The sequence below is a fragment of the Tympanuchus pallidicinctus genome, unplaced genomic scaffold, assembly GCF_026119805.1.
Source record: "Tympanuchus pallidicinctus isolate F22 unplaced genomic scaffold, pur_lepc_1.0 scaffold23, whole genome shotgun sequence".
Taxonomy (NCBI): Eukaryota; Metazoa; Chordata; class Aves; order Galliformes; family Phasianidae; genus Tympanuchus; species Tympanuchus pallidicinctus.
In genome coordinates this window covers 7739681-7757468 of record NW_026294740.1, presented here as the reverse complement: position 1 = coordinate 7757468, position 17788 = coordinate 7739681, and the positions used below count along the sequence as shown (strand labels likewise).

Here is a 17788-nt window from a genome sequence, read left to right as displayed (position 1 = left end):
GTAATACAGATTTGTATTCTGTATTTATTCCGTAATTATTATTATTATTTTTTTTTAAACAACTGTCCAGCTTTCTTTTCAATTCACGTGCTCAGCTTCACTGGCCTTTTAGTTGCTCAGGAGGGCATTGCTTTTTCTGGTCAGGTAATATATGTGATTACATGGTATGCCTGCTGGTCTGAAGCAAGGCTGTGTCATGAAATAAATCCTTTCACTATTGGAAGCGTTGCTGAAAGTGTCTGTTTGTCTCACTAGCTGATCCAGTGCTAGAAAACATGAGGCAGGTTTTCTGTTACGTGGAGCTTGTAAACTTCTCGACTGAAACAATCGTTCCTATATCCTGAACTTTACAGCATAAGTGAATAAAAGCCCTTTTAAAGTAACAGGAATTGACCACGACGAGGTTAGCTATATTTGGAAACTACAGGGCATGCTTTTTGTGAGCATGAATGGATCTTCCTGAGCATGTTTGTGTTACTGAGAAGTTGTTGGTTGCTGGGTTTTTTTTCCCCCTTTCACTGAAGAGGAGGTCCTTTGTGTCTATGTCACATATTAGGATTTATCCTTCCCATATTTAATTTTTTGTCTATTTTAGAATGTAAACATTACAGCCTTTTTTGAGACTCGTGTACAGCATTTCTTAGATGGCAGGAGACAAGTTTCAAGTTAATATTAGGCATGAGCAAGTAATACCAAGTCTTGTCTTTCAGAGAAGCCGTGCTTTTAATCCACGTTTCGGACATTATTTTCATGGTAAAGATGAAGGAAAACTGTAGGGCTTATTTAAGTGTATGCTGTGATGAAGCTAATAGTTGCTGGTTTGTGTTGCAGTGCTGGGAGAGGGGCTGGCCAAGGGAGATGGATCTTTCCGTGCGGTGCTCTGCTGCATGCATCTTAAAGGGAAGCTGCAAATTGTGTCTAATGTTCTTTCCAAATCACTGATGGGTGAATCACTGGTAAGTGTGTTTCCTGCAATCTGTGTAATTTTAAAAAGCAGTTTTGTATTTCTGTTTTTTTGGGGGGATGTATTTGAAAAACAAACCTATGTTTGACTGGCGGCTTGCAGCAGAATGAGTGATAGCAAAAGCCAGAGATCATGCTGTGTCAGTGCTTCGGAGTCAGCTTGATTTAGACAAGTTTTTCTTCTCGTTGGCTCTGAATCCTGAAGAGAGAAAGGAGGAAAAAAAAAAAAAAAAAAAAGGCAAGAAAAAGTTGTATTTGTGTAATTTAATAGAATAATGTGAATTTCAAACTTCAGCTTATATTTTGGGTCTCACCTGACACCATTTTGTGTGTGTACTTCAGTGAATTTAACCTCTGAAGCAGAAAAAAATGTTGTTGGGACTATTAAGTAACTGGCCTACAGTGTGAGACAGCATGAAGAGTTTTTCAGGGAAATACTTCATCTTATCAAGGTTTCTGTTTTATCCTTGAACTGTCAAAAGATGTTGAGGTTTAAAGTGACTGCTCAGATGGGGAAAACCAGGGGTATGTATAAATCTCCAAAGAACGATATCCTTTTAATTCCTCTAATCTTGATTAAACAATATGCAATTCATCACCTTGAACTGCTGGTGGTGCTCAATCCAGAGACGTGGCCTGTAGTGCAGAGAAGAGCAACTCTTGTCAGACTGTGACGTGTGTTAAGTATCATGAGAGACTGTTACCTGAAATTGGGCTTGGGGAAGGAAAAGGAGATAAAAATGAGTTCTCTTCTGGAGTAAATTGCTACACGAGCATTGCCTTGTAATTACACATTTCTAAATGATTAATCATGTTCAGTATTATTAAACTGTGATGCTTAAGTGTAATTTTTTTGGGTATTATTGTATGAGTTGTGTGTTGATACTTTATTAGTTATGCAGAGTCACTTTCCTGATATCTATGAATATGGATTTTTAAAATTTCTTTTGGAAAATATGTTAATCGAGGCAAAGACGTGAAAGTGCACCCTGAGTGATTGTGCCTTTCCTAGTTAGACATTCACCTAGAAAACAACCTGCGGTGAGCTGAAATCCATGACTTGTGTCTTGGTGCTTGACTTCAGCAGTAGGTGTTTCTGAATGTTCTGGTTGTCTTTCTGTGCTATATCTATCCTGATTTTTTTTTTTTTTCCTTCTTTTTTTTCCTTCTCTCCATCCCCCACTGTTGACTGTTTCTACATAAATAAAAGAGATTTCTTTGTCTGGTTGGTGTTTTCTAGTGGGGAAAAAAGTTTCATTGAAAAATTCCTGGCAAGATTGAAGGAAACTTGATTTTTAGAAAAAATGAGTAAAAATCCCCAAACTCCTTATCATAGGGAATGTACAGTGGCCTTGTTTGATACTACTGTACAGAAAGGTATCTTCCTATGTGATTCCAGAGTTCTGTTACAAAGCAGAATGTAAGAGGTTTACACTTTTAAGGTCATTGTTCACTGTTGCTTTTGGTGGGAATGTTAAAATCAAACTTGTTCACTGACTTCTGCCAATGGATGAGAAGAGAAATGAAAAAAAGTTTTGGAAGGAATTCATTGAAGAGCTGGAATCCCTCCACTTTGCTCCCCTGTGACTTAAAGAGAGTGACTCTTGGTTACTTCATTTATGCTTTAATACATTTAAGCTCAGCAGGTTCAATTTGCAACCTTTCTACTGAGGAAGTGAAAAACGATTTTGAAAAAAAAACAACCAACAAAGCTTGTGAATTGTTGAGTACATAAATCTTCAGCAGGGCACCAAATGAAAGTGTGGAGAAGTCTGGTGAATGCAGTGAGACTTAAATTTCTGCAAAAATATACTTGAATTAAAACAAAGATGGTTTTTGGTTTTGTCTTGGATGAATGTAAAGCTGTTGCACACTAGTTATCTATTTGAGCTAAACTCACTTTTGAAAGGTTGTAATTCAGGTATGCTTGAACATGCAGGTATTTTTCATTACATTGCTTATCTTCAGTGAAAAATCCAAAAATGATACAGTCTGTGTCAGAGCAGAGAGAGTTGGAAGCAGAAATCAGTAGGCTGTAAAATATATCCTTAAGAAGAAATGAATTCATTGCTGCAGTGGCAGTGACAGTTTATTATATTGATTCCTTTGGAGCTGAAGTGTTCAGCCATAGCATATGGCTGTTGTGTAGTGCTTTCTGCCAGCAGCTTACTAAGTGCTGTGTAAAGGCAGGCAGTGTTACAGTCAACATTTTGCAAGTGGGAAGCCGAGGCATGAAGATGTGACTGCAGAAGGTGACCCAGCAGGCTGATAATAGAGCAGAAGTTTTGAGCAAAGAGCCCTTGTCCACTGGAGCATCTTGCCTCCATGGCCACCACTTGTGTGGGGTATTGGTCTGGATGATGGCATTCAGTGAGTAACGTCACTATTAATATTATCTGTCTCGGGTGGTTGCCAAACTTAAGAGGTTTTGTTCTACATGTGCTGCTCTTGTACACAGATATCATTTAGCACTGTGCATTGGAAGTCAAATTCAGTCTTTCCTCGTGGCCCTTCATTTTGGTGAAGAGTGGGATGTGTTTGAAAGTTTGTGTTTCACATGTTAATATTTTCTTCCTTCACTTCTCTCCCCAGAACGGGATGGTAACTAAAGATCTGACACGACTGAAAACACTTCTTGCTGAAACAGAGGTAATAATGAGCATGCTTTTGGGAAAATAACGAGTAGCAACTGATAGAACTGAAGAATATCCCAGCTCACTTACTCCTGCTGGTTTAGACACAGTAGTTTCCTCTGGGCTGTTGGTCTTTACCACCTTTTCAGCAGCCTTTCCTCCCAGTTTCTCATGACGTATGAGAAAATAGTGATGCTTATAGGCTGAAGTAGCAAGTAGAAAGAATTTGATGCATTTTAATTATGTTTTTTATTTTTCCCTGTTGGAAATGATTCTGTAGGACTTCAGTAAAATGGCATAACCACTCTCCGTCACTTCTTTTAATATATTTTAATTTTTGGCTTCTTATGCTTTAAGTCACTGATTTGGGTTTTACTCGTGATACAGATTTTAAGCTGAGAGACATCTCAATATTGAGGTTGGACTTTTGGCCTTTTCAATTTTGATTGCAGTCCACACAAAAGTACCCTCCTTGTGGTGGAACCCTCCAAAATTCTCTTTTGAAGTTGAGTGGACTCAGCCTTCCTGACAGGATTAATTGTATCACTGGTTGTAATCTAGTTGTTACAGAATCACCTTTGTGACCATAACTGAGTTCAGACTTCAGAATGTTCTTGTATCAATTGATCTGAAACACATTTTAAAAATAAAGAAGCCAGAGCAGTTCTCATTGCTGAGATTGTTTTGTGATCCTTTAACTGTATTTTTAATAATTGTAGGCAGCTGATAAAGTTCCATCAGGATATCATGTAGAAGATTTAGAGGAAGGTATGTAATTCATTTATAAAGCTACTTAATTCTGTAGTGAGAAGTCCTTGAAGATTCCGTTGAATGTTCAACACTGGATAGCAGTCACCAGAAATCAGTCTTGACTGTTTATTTTGACGAACCCTTGGGATTTAGGTTGAATTATCTCATTCTTGGTTGAATTTGTTGACAGAATTTTCCAGTTATTTGTCCAAGTGTTGTACCAGAGCTTAACGATTTCTGCAAATGATTCAAATTTGCCTTCATACCCTTTAAACCTTTGTTCTAAATAAATTTGTTAAGGATTGAAGATTATTTTTAAGGTGGATAATTTTGCGTGTGTACAAATACACTTTGGATTGATGTTTAAAGGCATGGTTCTCTGGGTGCTATCAGAGTTAAAAAATAATTGGCAACTAGTCAGAACTTGGGTTGCTTTCCTACCTGCAGGGTCCCGGGATGGCTGGCAGTTCCGCCCTCCACCCAGGGGAGTCACAAGCAGTGAAGAATATACACTATGTAAAAGGTAACACCTTCTCTTTATACCAGTGTTCTCATAAGAATCAAAACGCTTCCTCTTTGACCAAGCTGATAAATGAATGATTGAATGTTCAGAAAGGTGAAAGCACTTAGAACTGGAGTTGATTCATTCAGAGTTTTTTAGAGAAGTCAGTTTGTGCAGAGGCACCTCAGTTTTTCTGTAAGGTAAAATCACTATTTCTATTGTCTTTAGGACAGTTTGAGCAGCATTTTTCTAGAGGCAGGGCAACTTCTGTCACCTTCCCCTCCCTTTTTGAATTTGTATAATTTCAGGTGTTTGGAAATTCACTTCTGTAGACAGCATTGTTAGCAAATGAAGCACAGTGAAGCATACTTTGTCAGCATATAGGTGCAGGCCTTCAGATGGGTGGGCTTTGCTGAAAAGTGATCTTGGCTTAAAAGATGTTTGCAGAATTTCCCTCTGGATCTCACAATGTCCATTTAACGTAAATTCTTATACATAGGGGTGAATTTTCTTGCTGAAAGTCCAACAGCTTTTAGTTGTATTGAAGTTTCTTTTCCCCATTTCAGTCCACCAGTCAGTTCTGCCTGCAGTTTGTCCTGATATAATGGTAACTGCTTATGTAATAATGTATTATAGGGGAAAAAGCAAAAATTACACACTTGATTCTGCTATATCTATAATTTATGCAAATGAGCAAAATTTATTGCATGGGTAGCAATCTGACTTGCTTTTTAGATGGCACCACTCAATTCTGTTGAAATTGGAGTATGTTTGATGTGATTTTTCTAGAGCTGCTAAATCCTGGAAGCTGTTTACTTTTAGCACATCTAATATATAATCAGTATTTTAAAAGGAAACCTTTAAAAAAAAAAATATTAACCTTCATGATAACTTCCTGTTTAGTAGCATCTGTACTATATTTCCAGCCATTGCTCTGAAACCTTCTTCCACTGAAGCTGTGATTGGCTTTACTGGTTACTTATGTGTTAACCTTTACAGTGAGAAAGATGTGCTTTAGTCAGCAAATCCATACGAACAGTAAGATTCTGACCATGGATTTAAGGTGTTAATTTTTTTATAATGAGTTGGCTGCAGGTATTGAACGTGAATTTATAAAGTTGTGATTTATTTTTCCCATGCACCATAAAGCTGTAGGAGTCTGTTGTATTTGTTCTGGGTAATGAAATTATGGGATTGCAGGGGTATTAAATAAGAAGCTAATCTCAAATGGGGAAAAAAGATCTTAACACAAAAGTTGGAAAGCGTGCATGATGATGACAGATTTTTAAAGTAAAATGCTTTTCTACTAAATAATGGAAAGGAAAAAGCAAATCTGCAAGATTATACATGTTATATATATATTCAAATACCTTATAATAATGGGTTGACATTATATTTTATACTTTTGCTCCATTTCCTTTGGGCCACCATCATGGCAATTATGCTTTAGCATTTTAATACATCAATGCAATGCTGAATTTGAAAATGTGTGATGCTGTATTGAAATTGCCTACTAAGAAAAATATTTTCATTCAGAAGATATTGAGGATCATAGCTTGGGAAAATCTGCAGTAACATCATAGTACATATCATGCTTCTTTTATTAGAGATTTGACACTTAAACCTTTAAATACTTTTAACAAATTTTTCTTAAAGGAAAGGTGTTATGTTGTAATCAGTGATGAAAGTGTGGCCTGTATATCCAGGTGCTTTTGCTGCAAGGTTTTTGAGTCATAGTCAAGTATTATTTTTGTCAGCTAGTTCAAAATTCATGCTAGTTCATGCTGTGTTTTGTGTTACGTAATCTGGTTACTGTGGAAATGTTTTTCAATCACTGATGACTTCTGTGTTTGTCAATGATGCGGGGTGCTGACAATCATTAATTTAGATGCATCAGCTCATGCTATGAATTTTTAACAAGTCCTTAACTCTCTAAAAATAGACCCTTTTGGACTGATGCACTCTTCACCAAGGGAAATAAATCTTTTCCTTGAGAGATTTCTGTGAAGGTGTATTTCATGGTTAAGTCCACGTGATGTCACTGTTGTGCTGGGAAAAACTGCTGATTGAGCAAATGCCAGCTGATGGCACGACTATTGGAGGCAACTATGCTGCATCTTCCCTTGTGACAGCATTTTATTCATGTTAATACAGTGCCTAGCAATTTCGGGGGTGGTCTGTGATCTCACTGTGTTAATTGCTTTACAAACATTTGATTCTTCTTTGGAGCTGGAAATCTTGTAAGAAATCCCCGTGTGTTTCAAAGAAATCTGACACATCTTTTCAGGCTTTTCAGTAAGAGGCTGCTGCCTATCTTACAGAATGCTGTGTGTTTATACATTTCCAGATTAATTCCCATTGACTAAAACTGCCTTTAGTTCAGAGAAAGCTTTAAGGAATGTCCTTCTGGCTTTGAAAGTAAGACTTTGATAAATTTCATTTTTGAATCGGAGAAGGGAAAGTTCAAGGCATAATCATTTTCCGTATTTTATGTAGATTTTTAGAGCAAGGGATCTGCAGGTACGGTGCACAGTGTACTTCAGCACATTCCCAGGAAGAGCTAACAGAATGGCAAAAGCGATATGCCTCCCGCTTGATCAGATTAAAACAGCAGAAGGAAAACAAACAGTGTTCGGGCAGTTATATGGAAACCTTGATTGAGAAATGGATGAATTCGTTATCTCCTGAGAAAGTGGTAAGGAAAATATACTACTTCCCTATGTGCTCATGTTTTAAACTAACAGATGAGCCTGTTTTTGGCCCTTACTATCAGAGCTGGTCGAACTATTCATTACCAAGAAATTGTCCAACCAGTTTGCTCTCCTTTCCATCCTGCGCTGTCTCTTCTTACAAAGATACCAGAGACTTGAACTGATTTCTGCAAATGTAATCGTCCTTTTCAGGAATTCATGGTAGAGTTGGTGAATTACAGTTTGTGGGTTGATCACAGTGTGCTCATTTTGCATATTTACCATTCCTAGTGCAGGATGAGTCAGGCAAGTCTCATGGTATTATGTTCTGTGAGAGGATGGCAAAACCTTTTAAACTGGAGAAAATAAATGTTGATGTTTTCATGACTTAGCAGAGAATACTCTTGTTTTTGCATGGCTCCTTTTCTTTGCCTGCAGCTGCAGACACTTTAATGAAGAAAAGTCAATCTCCAATGTTCAAAAAAAAGTTTGAATGCTGAGGAGTGAGGGGTATGGATATGGTGAATCCTAGCAGCTGTTGGGAATTCCAAAGAACTTTTCTGTGGCATTCGACCAGCTCTACTTACCACTGACCCTAAGGAGTTTTCGGTCCATCTATTGTTGACTTAAGTTTGGGAAGAGTGGACTTTCTGCAAAATGGATTAATGAGTAGAAAGTTTCATTCTCATTTCCTGGTATCTCTCGAGTTCTCATTGATGCCATTGAGATCTGGGGTCTTCTGGAAATACAGTCTCGGGGCCTCACTGTGTTGGATCCTTCATTCTAAGTATAATCATGTTCTGCTTAAAATATGTACAGTTAAGTTTTTGAAAATCAAGTCCTGTGGTTAATTGCTGTAAATGGTCATACTCTCTGCCTACTCTATATAATACAGTAGCTCTGGCTTGCTTGTCTCTTAAGTAGGACATGTTGTATTAAATTTCCACACAGGACTTGCATCAGTCCTGCACAATCTGAGACCATTCTTTTTCATTTTTGGTTCCAAATTACTGTGTTTTTCCTGAATGCTTTTATTTTGACTTTGTCTGTAGAAGTTTAATATGCTCTCTTTCTTTTAATCTAGCTTAGTGAAAGTATAGAAGGAGTGAGAGTAGAGCATAATCCTGAGCTATCAGTAACTGTCACCACCAAAAAGTCTCATCAAACTTGGACGTTTGCTCTCACTTGTAAGGTAAAACTGCTTATTTTTTGACATTGAGTGAGTAATACAAACGAGAATGCATTCCAGAGCCTTTTGTGATTAAAATTGTGTAGTGCTTCTTTTTAAAACAAAGCAGTTCACTAGCACAGTGCCTTCTCCAGCAGCCTTGGTGGCTGTGCATCAGGTGCCCTGGTTTGCACTGTGACTTGTGCCTGCAGGACTCGTACCTGCTTTGTCAAGTTGAGAATTCTTGTAAGCTGTCATTGACTGCAAATAAAGACACTCTTGAAATAATTTTTGTTTTCCAACGCTTTCATTTCAATGCTTGCATTTTTTTCTGACAGCCTGCAAGAATGCTGTATCGAGTGGCATTGCTTTATGACGCCCATCGTCCACATTTCAGTATCATTGCAATATCTGCTGGAGACAGCACTACCCAGGTATCCCAAGAAGTTCCAGAAAACTGTCAGGAATGGATAGGAGGAAAGATGGTCCAGAATGGAATAGATCACTATATATACAAAGTCAGTATAGCCTTTAACACGGAAATCTTTGGAACTTTTCGCCAAACTGTTGTGTTTGATTTTGGATTAGAACCAGTCCTCATGCAACGAGTAATGATTGATGCTGCTTCAACTGAAGGTAACGTATAAAAAATTTATTCTTGAATAATGAAAGCTTTTAATGCCATCTGTTTCTTTTTTCACGTTTCTGGGCAGAGTAGCATCTGTATTAACAGCTAATGAATAACTTCTACTGTGTATTATCTTAATCACATGTATGAATATGAATAGTGGACATAAGCTTCGGAATGTGTATAGATTGACTTGGGTGCAGTGGAGGCAATGTCCTTAGGATTATTATACCACATCAGGATATGGCTCCTAAATCTTGTCAAAAAGCTGAGAATTTCTGCTGTAGTAGTGTCTTGCATTGATGAAAGTGCTAAACATGTAGAAAAAAGGTGGGGAAGATCACAGAAATTCTTCATAATTCATTAATCAAAGAAGACTGTGTCTTTTTTCTTGCAATCTCTGACTGCACTTCTCAAAGGCAAGAGACAAACTTAGGTTTATAACTCAACAACTGTGTAACAAATTTTGGAAATGCAAGGAAAATGTGATTTGTGTGTATGTGTATTTTTAAAAAACTACATGTCGCTAAGAAAGCAATAGTTTTATATTCCCAGCATTTATTTGCAAATAAGAGATTAACATCTTCAGCATTACCAAGAAGAAACTGTGAATAGCAAATGCAAAGACTACAAACCAGTCTTTCCAGATGACCAAAGAGCAGGAAGTCTGTACAAGTTGTAGTGTCTCTTGAAGCACAGAATATTGTATTGAGAACAAGATACTATGTTTAGAAGCAAGGCAATGGTCTTTTCAGGAACTATTATCTGATCCTCATGTAGCTGTCTTGGGTAATCATAGCTGACAGACTTTCGTAAGACATCAAGTTTTGGGAGAGCTGGTGCCCTTTTATTTTAGAACTGTTTAAGCCTCAAAAAAAACTAAGTCATAATTTGTTTGCAAAGTCACTGTCAAACTAGTGTGTTCTGGGTCCTCACTGGCTTAAACTAACTGGAACAGCACAGGGAACAGCCAGTTCAAGTCCACGTGAAAGAGGTAGGTGAAGTTGAGATAGAAGTCTTTAGCATTAGTCAGTGATGTTTTCTTTTCTTCTGTTGCTTCTCTGTGTACAGAGGGATTCCAAAATCTTAAAGCAGTTTGTTGCTGATGCTTACTTTGAATGCAAAGAGTGTTAGCTGTTTAATATGTACTTGTAAAGCCAGAATCCTGGGCCTTTGTTAAGGTAATTTGAGAGCCGACTTGCTCTGTGTACACCTGAAAATTGGGGGTGGTAAGTCTGGCAGTGAATTTGCTGAAACTGCTGTGGACAGAGGAGACTCTTGCACTTCATTCATTCTCTCTAATGGGATTATTTTTAGTAGTGTTTGTTTGTTTGTCACTTAGCTCTTTGTCTGCTTTGTCTATTATGTACTCAGATCTTGAATATCTGATGCATGCACGGCAACAGCTACTAACTACAGCCAAGCGTTGGGACTCTACTTCTAAGACTATTGTAGAATTTGAACCTAATGAAACTACTGAATTGGAGAAGAGCCTTCTTACCAGATACCAAATCCCTCTATCTGCTGACCAGTTATTTACACAATCTGTCCTGGACAAATCATTGACCAAGACCAACTATCAGTCACGGTTGCATGACCTCCTTTATATTGAGGAAATAGCACAGTATAAGGAAGTTAGCAAGTAAGTAATGCATTTACAAAAGTATATGCTATGTGTTTGTTACTGTTCTGTTACAGTGTTGAAGATGACAATTTTTCTGATTAAGCCTTTGTGATTGGTTAAAATATTAAATCATCTTTTTGCTCGGAGATAAAATGGAATATGAATTTGAAAATATGGCTAGTGCTTAACAAGTGTTACTTAGTGATGCTCATTTAAAGTAGGTTGTACTATCAGCTTTTTTCTTACAGTTGGAGGCACTAAGCTTCTGTTGTACAGTGGTTTACCTAATGTGTATATAAAACATATATATTTTGGGCTCTCTATACAGAAAGAACATGAGTTGTTGTGAAATATGCTGCAGAACTAGATTGGTTTTGCTGAGTGAATTTTCACATCAAGAATTACACTCTTGTGCCTCGCAGGAAGGCAAAGAGCAGCACGCCTGTTGAAATGAAAGAATAGGAAGTGTGTTCTGTGTAATGCTTTCCTTATGGTGCAGTGATAAGGTTTTGGTCTTCTTTCTCTATCTTATAGATTAGTAAGTTTTAATAACGTTCTTGAAATCTTCTGCTTTGATAGTGTTGATGACAGAAGCATTCTTTTGATCTTGTAGCTGACCCACTTAATTGCAACAAGGCTGAAAGTAGCACACTTTTCTCATCCTCTGTGGCTAAGATCACACACTTGTTATTCTCTAGTGAGGTGCAAGGTTGCAAGCCTAGAATTGGGTCCGGAAATACAAATGGAAGTGGGTTGTAATAGCTCTGAAGTTCTGTCAAGACTCAATGTGTTGATGAGCAGCTACACTGTAATGCATTTGTGACACATCTTGTAAATCAGTAGGGTTGTCAACATGGTCTTTTCTGACAGGACTGGAATAATATGACTGTCTGCAGCTCAGGTCAGAGTGGAATGTTGATCCTGGCTTTGCACTTTCTAGGAGAACAGTTGAAGAATATGAGGCTGTCTGAGTGGAACTACTGAAAAGTATTTGATGAAGGTTGCAGTGACTTTATAAAGTCCTGAGTTTTGTTATAAGGGAGTCCATCCTGAATGGTCTTGAAAAACTTTACTTTTAAATTGTGTTTATTCCAATATTTCAGGGGGTGTTTGCAAGCATATGCAACATGACTGCATTACAGAGTAAAGCAATAAAGGTTAGAGTAAGGGTGCTATTACTGACTCATTTTCAAATGCAGAAAGCAGAACAGTGTTCTGATCTAGATGCTAGCTTGGTTTTTGAACTCTTTGCTAGATAACATCTGCTGATGTAGATACCATCTGCTAATGGTTTTAAGAAACATCTTTTTTTTTGTCCATTCAAAAGAGAACCAGCCTATGGTAGTTATGTTGGCTGAAACTTACTGTGTGTTTTCTTGTATGAATGTCAGTGAGTGTGAGGTAACATTGTTCCCTCATGCACTACGTTGTCTGCTTCCAGAATTACAGAACAGGTTTAGCCCCAGGGCTGTGCAAACTTAAGATTTTGATTGATGGAAAATAGATTTGTTTTCATCATTACTGTGTCTTATATTTTACCAGTGCATATGTACATGTCGTCCTGTGCATCCTGTCTGAGGTGTGGAAATCAATGTAAGATGAAATATGTTGAACTTTGAAGAAACTGTTACATGGGGCTTTGTTCAGAATGTCTTCACTTGCCATTTCAGAATTTGGCTGCAATGGCTGTGCGTGAATTCTTGATGTATCTGATATTTCTCTGATTAGATTTTGCAGTGAGGAATCTCGCATAAATTCCTTCCATTAAAAATGCAATTTGTTGATTTTTTTTGTATAAAGCTCACTGCAAAACAAGGTGAGGAATACGTAAGAGGAAACTTTTGGATTTTTAATTCTAATCCTGATTTGTGTAATTTAACATCTTGCCAGAAGGTGTCAGTTTACTCACAGAGAATTGATAATCTGTGAACTTGAGATTCCCTTTAGTATGGTAGAATCAATTTGTTCACGTACAAAAACAATAATTTGTGCCTTGTGTCAGATGTTTGCCTTTTCACAAATCGTTTACAGAGGTTTTTACAAATGAAGATTTGAGAATCAGCGAGTGCACTTCTAGCAGCTTGGGGATTCCATTTTAGGAAGTTGTAAAAAGTTTTTGCAAAATAAATTCACAAAGTAGCACATGGTTGTATCTTAGTAACAATGTAGAGCTCCTGTTTATTGTAGTACAGATGATCTATAGCTTTTTTTTTTTTAATGCCCACATTCTGATTTCTAGGAAGCATTTTAATCACTCCATCTGATTTATAGGTATAATACCATTTTCCTTCTTCAAGATCTAGGCTTCTTTCATTGGTGTGCAGCTTGGGAGAGGTGGATGGAATAAATAGAAATCTTATTCTGTTCTTCTGTACCTCTCTCCCTGAATAACACCTAGAACCAGTTACAAAGGTTACACAGTATTTACATCTTTTTTTGCTAAGTTGGAACATGCACAGCAGCTCTAGAGCTCTAGTTCACCCTGAACTTATTTTGGTCACAGAGATTTGATTTAGTCTAGTGAAGGCGGTTCTTGCTATTTTATTTTTTAAACCTTCATTGATGTTGCTTCTCTCAGTTGTATGTTTCATAGGCTGACATCAAAAGGAAAGCATGTAAATGTTCTACAGCTACATACTTCTGAAGGGCCACTTCAGCTATACTTGTTCAAATGCAGTTTTATATTCAGAGTGTTGGGCAGTGCACCTTAGGTCTGGATGCATGGAATTCCAAATCGGAGCATTTTCCTGCACTTACTAGATGCTTTCTTGCTTAGGTTCAACATAAAAGTGCAATTGCAGATTGTAGCAAGCTTCATGCTCACTGGGGTTTCTGGAGGTGCGAAGTATGCCCAAAATGGACAACTTTTTGGACGCTTTAAGCTCACTGAAACGCTTTCAGAAGACACTTTGGCGGGACGGCTGGTGATGACCAAAGTCAACGCTGTTTATTTATTGCCTGTCACTAAAGAGAAGTCAGCACAGACCCAAGGAACCAAAGAGAAGGTTTATGAAGCAGCTATTGAAGAGAAAACAAAGGATTACATCTTCTTGAGGGTATCCAGGGAATGTTGTGAAGAGCTTAATCTTCGGGCAGATTGTGAGATGCAGGTAAGCCTGAGAGGAGGCTGTTCTGGCATGTTTGCATTACACCTATTTCAGCTCCACCCAAAATAATTGCTGGAATATATAGTAGGGATTTTTTTTTTTAATCTCCTTGTGATACAGAGAAAGTAGAGTGCAAATGAGAATTTCAGGTAGGTGAAATAATGTATACTTATTTATAAAATGAATATTGTCACCAGAGTCCACAACCTTTTCATTAACAAAGTCAAGGGAAGGAGTGTTAGGATTTATTTTTCCTCCAAAACCATTGGTGCTCTTTACATAGTCAGATGGTAATTTGGTAATTTGCATCTGAAGCAGTTGATTTTGTGCTGTTTCCTCCTTGTGTTGCTGTGGATTCTATTGCATTTATTTCTGGACTTGAGGTGAGATGAAGTTTTAGGGAAGTTGAGGCTGTGAATGAGCTTTGTGCTGCTTTCTGCACCTGTATCAGAACAAAAGGAATATCGTCCTCTAGTGGACAATTTACTGCCTTGGTGAAGGTGATGAGGGTTGAACAGATAGAGGCACGAGGAAAAGGTGCAAATACTTTTCTGATGCATATCCTGTATTTCACAATGGTACTTGCCTCCATTAACTCTGAAATACCTGTCTGGGAGGCATTCCATCGCAATATGAAGAGTTACAACACTGCTGGTGGTGTTGGCAGTAAGATCAAGTTTTTGTTTACTTTGCAGTTAAAGTGAAATGAGGGGGATGGAGTGTGCTTTTAAACCATGTTGTTGTACAGCTTGCAAACAAGCTTGCAATTCCTGCTCATGCAGTAAGGGAAGACAAAGCTGTTGTTAACTATTTGCACTCCTCCTACCTGTTCCCTTTGTATGCCTGCTGTAGAATTCACAGTTGACCTTGTTTACTAGCCAGAAATGACCTCAAATTAAGGTCACTGAAATTACTTAAATTGAATGCATTTTCACCAAGGAATTATCTCCATTTACTTTCTGTTGTGGAGACATATGTAGGAATCTTAATGTCTTAATTTAATGTGACTGATTGGTCTGGGAAGGCTTACGCTCTTCTGGGCTCTTGGTTTTGTGTTTGTTTTCTTAAAGCAATAATTAAATCTACTAATTGATTCTATCAAAAACTGCACTGGCATTCCAAATGAGCTGGAGTTTGAGTAACTGACTTATTTTCCTTCGAGTGTCATAGAACCAGGCCTGAGGCAGCAAATCTCTTCTCCATTAAAAACGAGGTTCTGAGTTTATTTGTGAAATTATGCAGTGCTTCATATTTACATCAGTGAACTGGTGGTGAAATCCTTGAACAGTTACCTATATTTTAATGAATTGTGACTGGGAGGAAAGTTTTTGTGATGAAACGTTGACTGAAAAATGTGGGAAGAAGAGTCCTCAGGTTAGAACTGAGGGTAGTACAGCTTGGAGGTACAGTGCTCCCATTAAAGATGCTGGAAGTCTTGCCGTTATCTGCAGTGGATTAGTAATCCCTGTGTGATTCTTAAACAAAATTGCTGTAATTTCTGTATATTTTTTGATAAAATACCTTCCTTCCTTTTATTATCTAATAGTTCATCTTGGAGATTTCCTGATAATTTTCTTGTCTGTTGTCCTGGCTAAACTAAAGCACAAAGAGAATTTTAACTTGGGCTGGAATGAGCTGGTGCTTTAAAGCCCCTTGGCTGCTGCTCTTCTTGGTAACAAACTAACATGAGACTGTTTTATTTTTGGAGTAGTTGCACTGTCTTGTCGTTTTCTGTGAACTGGCATTGGATTGACTTCCTTTCCCACTGTTTTCTTGTTCTGGAATGTTTATTGAAGCAGGTTACATGCTTCTCCTTCACAGATGGCCTCATTCAGTACTCTGCAACAGCAAACATAACTACATGACTCAATCCAAACTGGATTGAAAACAAAACAAATCACAAGCTGTGAAAATGGAGAATGCTGGTAGATAATAAGAGACATTGAACGCCAGCCACCTTTCTTGGACTCTCAGAAAGGGCTGTTAAAGTGTTGGTCAGAATTACAGTCTGTGTTTAAATTGTAGCTTTCTAGTACCAGGTGGGCTTATGTTAGCCTTGGGTCTGTAGGAGCAAAGAAACTTCTCCTCTATAGAGCAAGCTGAAGTTGGGAGTGGTGCCACTTGCTTGGGAATCCTTTCCTAACATGTGGGATAATGTGGGTGAGGGTAGGGGATGCCTGGAGGGATGTTTGGGGTCACCCTCTGGCAGCGTGAGCTGTCACTGTCATTCTTGGCATATGCTAAACCATGCTGCTTTGAACAGCTGGCTGTTTCCTGCAGCAGTGGGTAGGCATCAGCTTTGCAATGGAACGGTGGGGAAAAAGAGGCTTGAGCATTTTTAAGAAACAAGCTTTACTACCAGTCAGAATAGTTTCTGTGAGCTCTGTGCCTGTTCCTCAGCTCCGTTGCTGCCCTTTTCTTTATACATCTTGCTGTAAGATGCAGTAGGCGAGGTGAATATGTAGTGCCTTGTATCTGTGAGAGACAGAAAGTTAATGGCTGCACTGATGTAAGCAGGTGTTGTTTAATACAGCAAAGCTAGTATTGCTTTATTTTTTTACATGCTGCATCACGATATGAACAGTGTTTTTAAATATAATAGGAAAGGAAATGCTGAGAGCGTTGAAACACAAGTAATTGAGAAGACAAACAGTCTGTATTGATAAACAACTGAATTTTAGAAATTACGTTTTGGAGAGTTCTAACAATTCAACAGAAGTGACAAATTGTATTATTGCAGAATGTTTGGCTGGAATGAAGCACTGTTTGGGTTTTATCCCTGCTTGTCACACATCTGATCCGTACTATCTGTTCATCTGCAGTAGCTTCTGGTCTGTTTCTGTTTTCAAGTTGTTCTGACGGTAAAATATGGGGGCTTAAATCTTTAAAAACGATGCTCTAGCTCAGTGCTGTTTTCAAGGAGTACTTTTTTGTGTACCAAAAATAATTTGAAGAATATTATACTTTTTTTTTCCTGGAAGTGCAGTAGAATCTAATCTTAAACAGCAAAATGATGTTACAGAAGGTGCTGTATTTTAGTTTGTTTACAAAAAAAAACCCAATCCTGTTTCCTTCTGATAACCAGTGGGTTGCAGGAAGATAAAGTTATTGTATACAGCAAAATCTACAGTGTTTTCAAAAGAAATCATTTTTGGTTCACCTATTAATTCATTCATTTTGTATTGCAGGTTGAACTGCAGTTTCAGTTAAATCGCTTACCCCTCTGTGAAATGCATTATGCCTTGGACAGGATTAAGGACAACAGTATTTTGTTTCCAGATGTCAGCATGACTCCCACCATACCCTGGAGTCCCAACAGGTACAAGAATACAAACACTTTAATATCAACGATCGTATGGTAATGTAGTATTGAATTTCCCATAACAGATGGCTGAAATCTGCCCTGGAACAGGAAATATGTCTTGCTCTTCATTAATGGTGAGGATAGTTCAGAGAAGGGAGTGAAACTGTTCTGAATAAAACAAGAAAGCTGATCCTCTGAGGACTAGAATCTGTTGATTAGTTTTCCCTGTGGTTGAATGGTGACTTCAATAGGCACTGCAGTTGTGTTGTAGCTGCAGCAAGCAAATCTGTTCTTATTTCCTGCTCTGCAGTTCTTCATTGAAAATATGTACTTGATAGAAATGTAAATATCTGTTGCAAGGATTCTGCTGTGCAGGATCTTAAACATGCAGACTCACTAACACAAGCAATATGTGAGTA

General features: G+C 37.9%; 1 protein-coding gene across 5 annotated transcripts in view; it reads left to right on the top strand.

Moving 5' to 3' along the window:
• Nucleotides 1–17788, top strand: part of HELZ (helicase with zinc finger) — a 74711-nt gene that overhangs the window by 19526 nt on the left and 37397 nt on the right. For all 5 annotated transcript variants that reach the window (XM_052687757.1, XM_052687758.1, XM_052687759.1 and 2 more), the window contains 10 exons: nucleotides 832–956; nucleotides 3556–3612; nucleotides 4316–4364; nucleotides 4794–4869; nucleotides 7345–7543; nucleotides 8623–8730; nucleotides 9045–9342; nucleotides 10709–10976; nucleotides 13735–14068; nucleotides 17254–17384. In XM_052687757.1, the coding sequence (XP_052543717.1) occupies nucleotides 832–956; nucleotides 3556–3612; nucleotides 4316–4364; nucleotides 4794–4869; nucleotides 7345–7543; nucleotides 8623–8730; nucleotides 9045–9342; nucleotides 10709–10976; nucleotides 13735–14068; nucleotides 17254–17384 (1645 nt within the window). The remainder of the gene's footprint in view (nucleotides 1–831; nucleotides 957–3555; nucleotides 3613–4315; nucleotides 4365–4793; nucleotides 4870–7344; nucleotides 7544–8622; nucleotides 8731–9044; nucleotides 9343–10708; nucleotides 10977–13734; nucleotides 14069–17253; nucleotides 17385–17788) is intronic.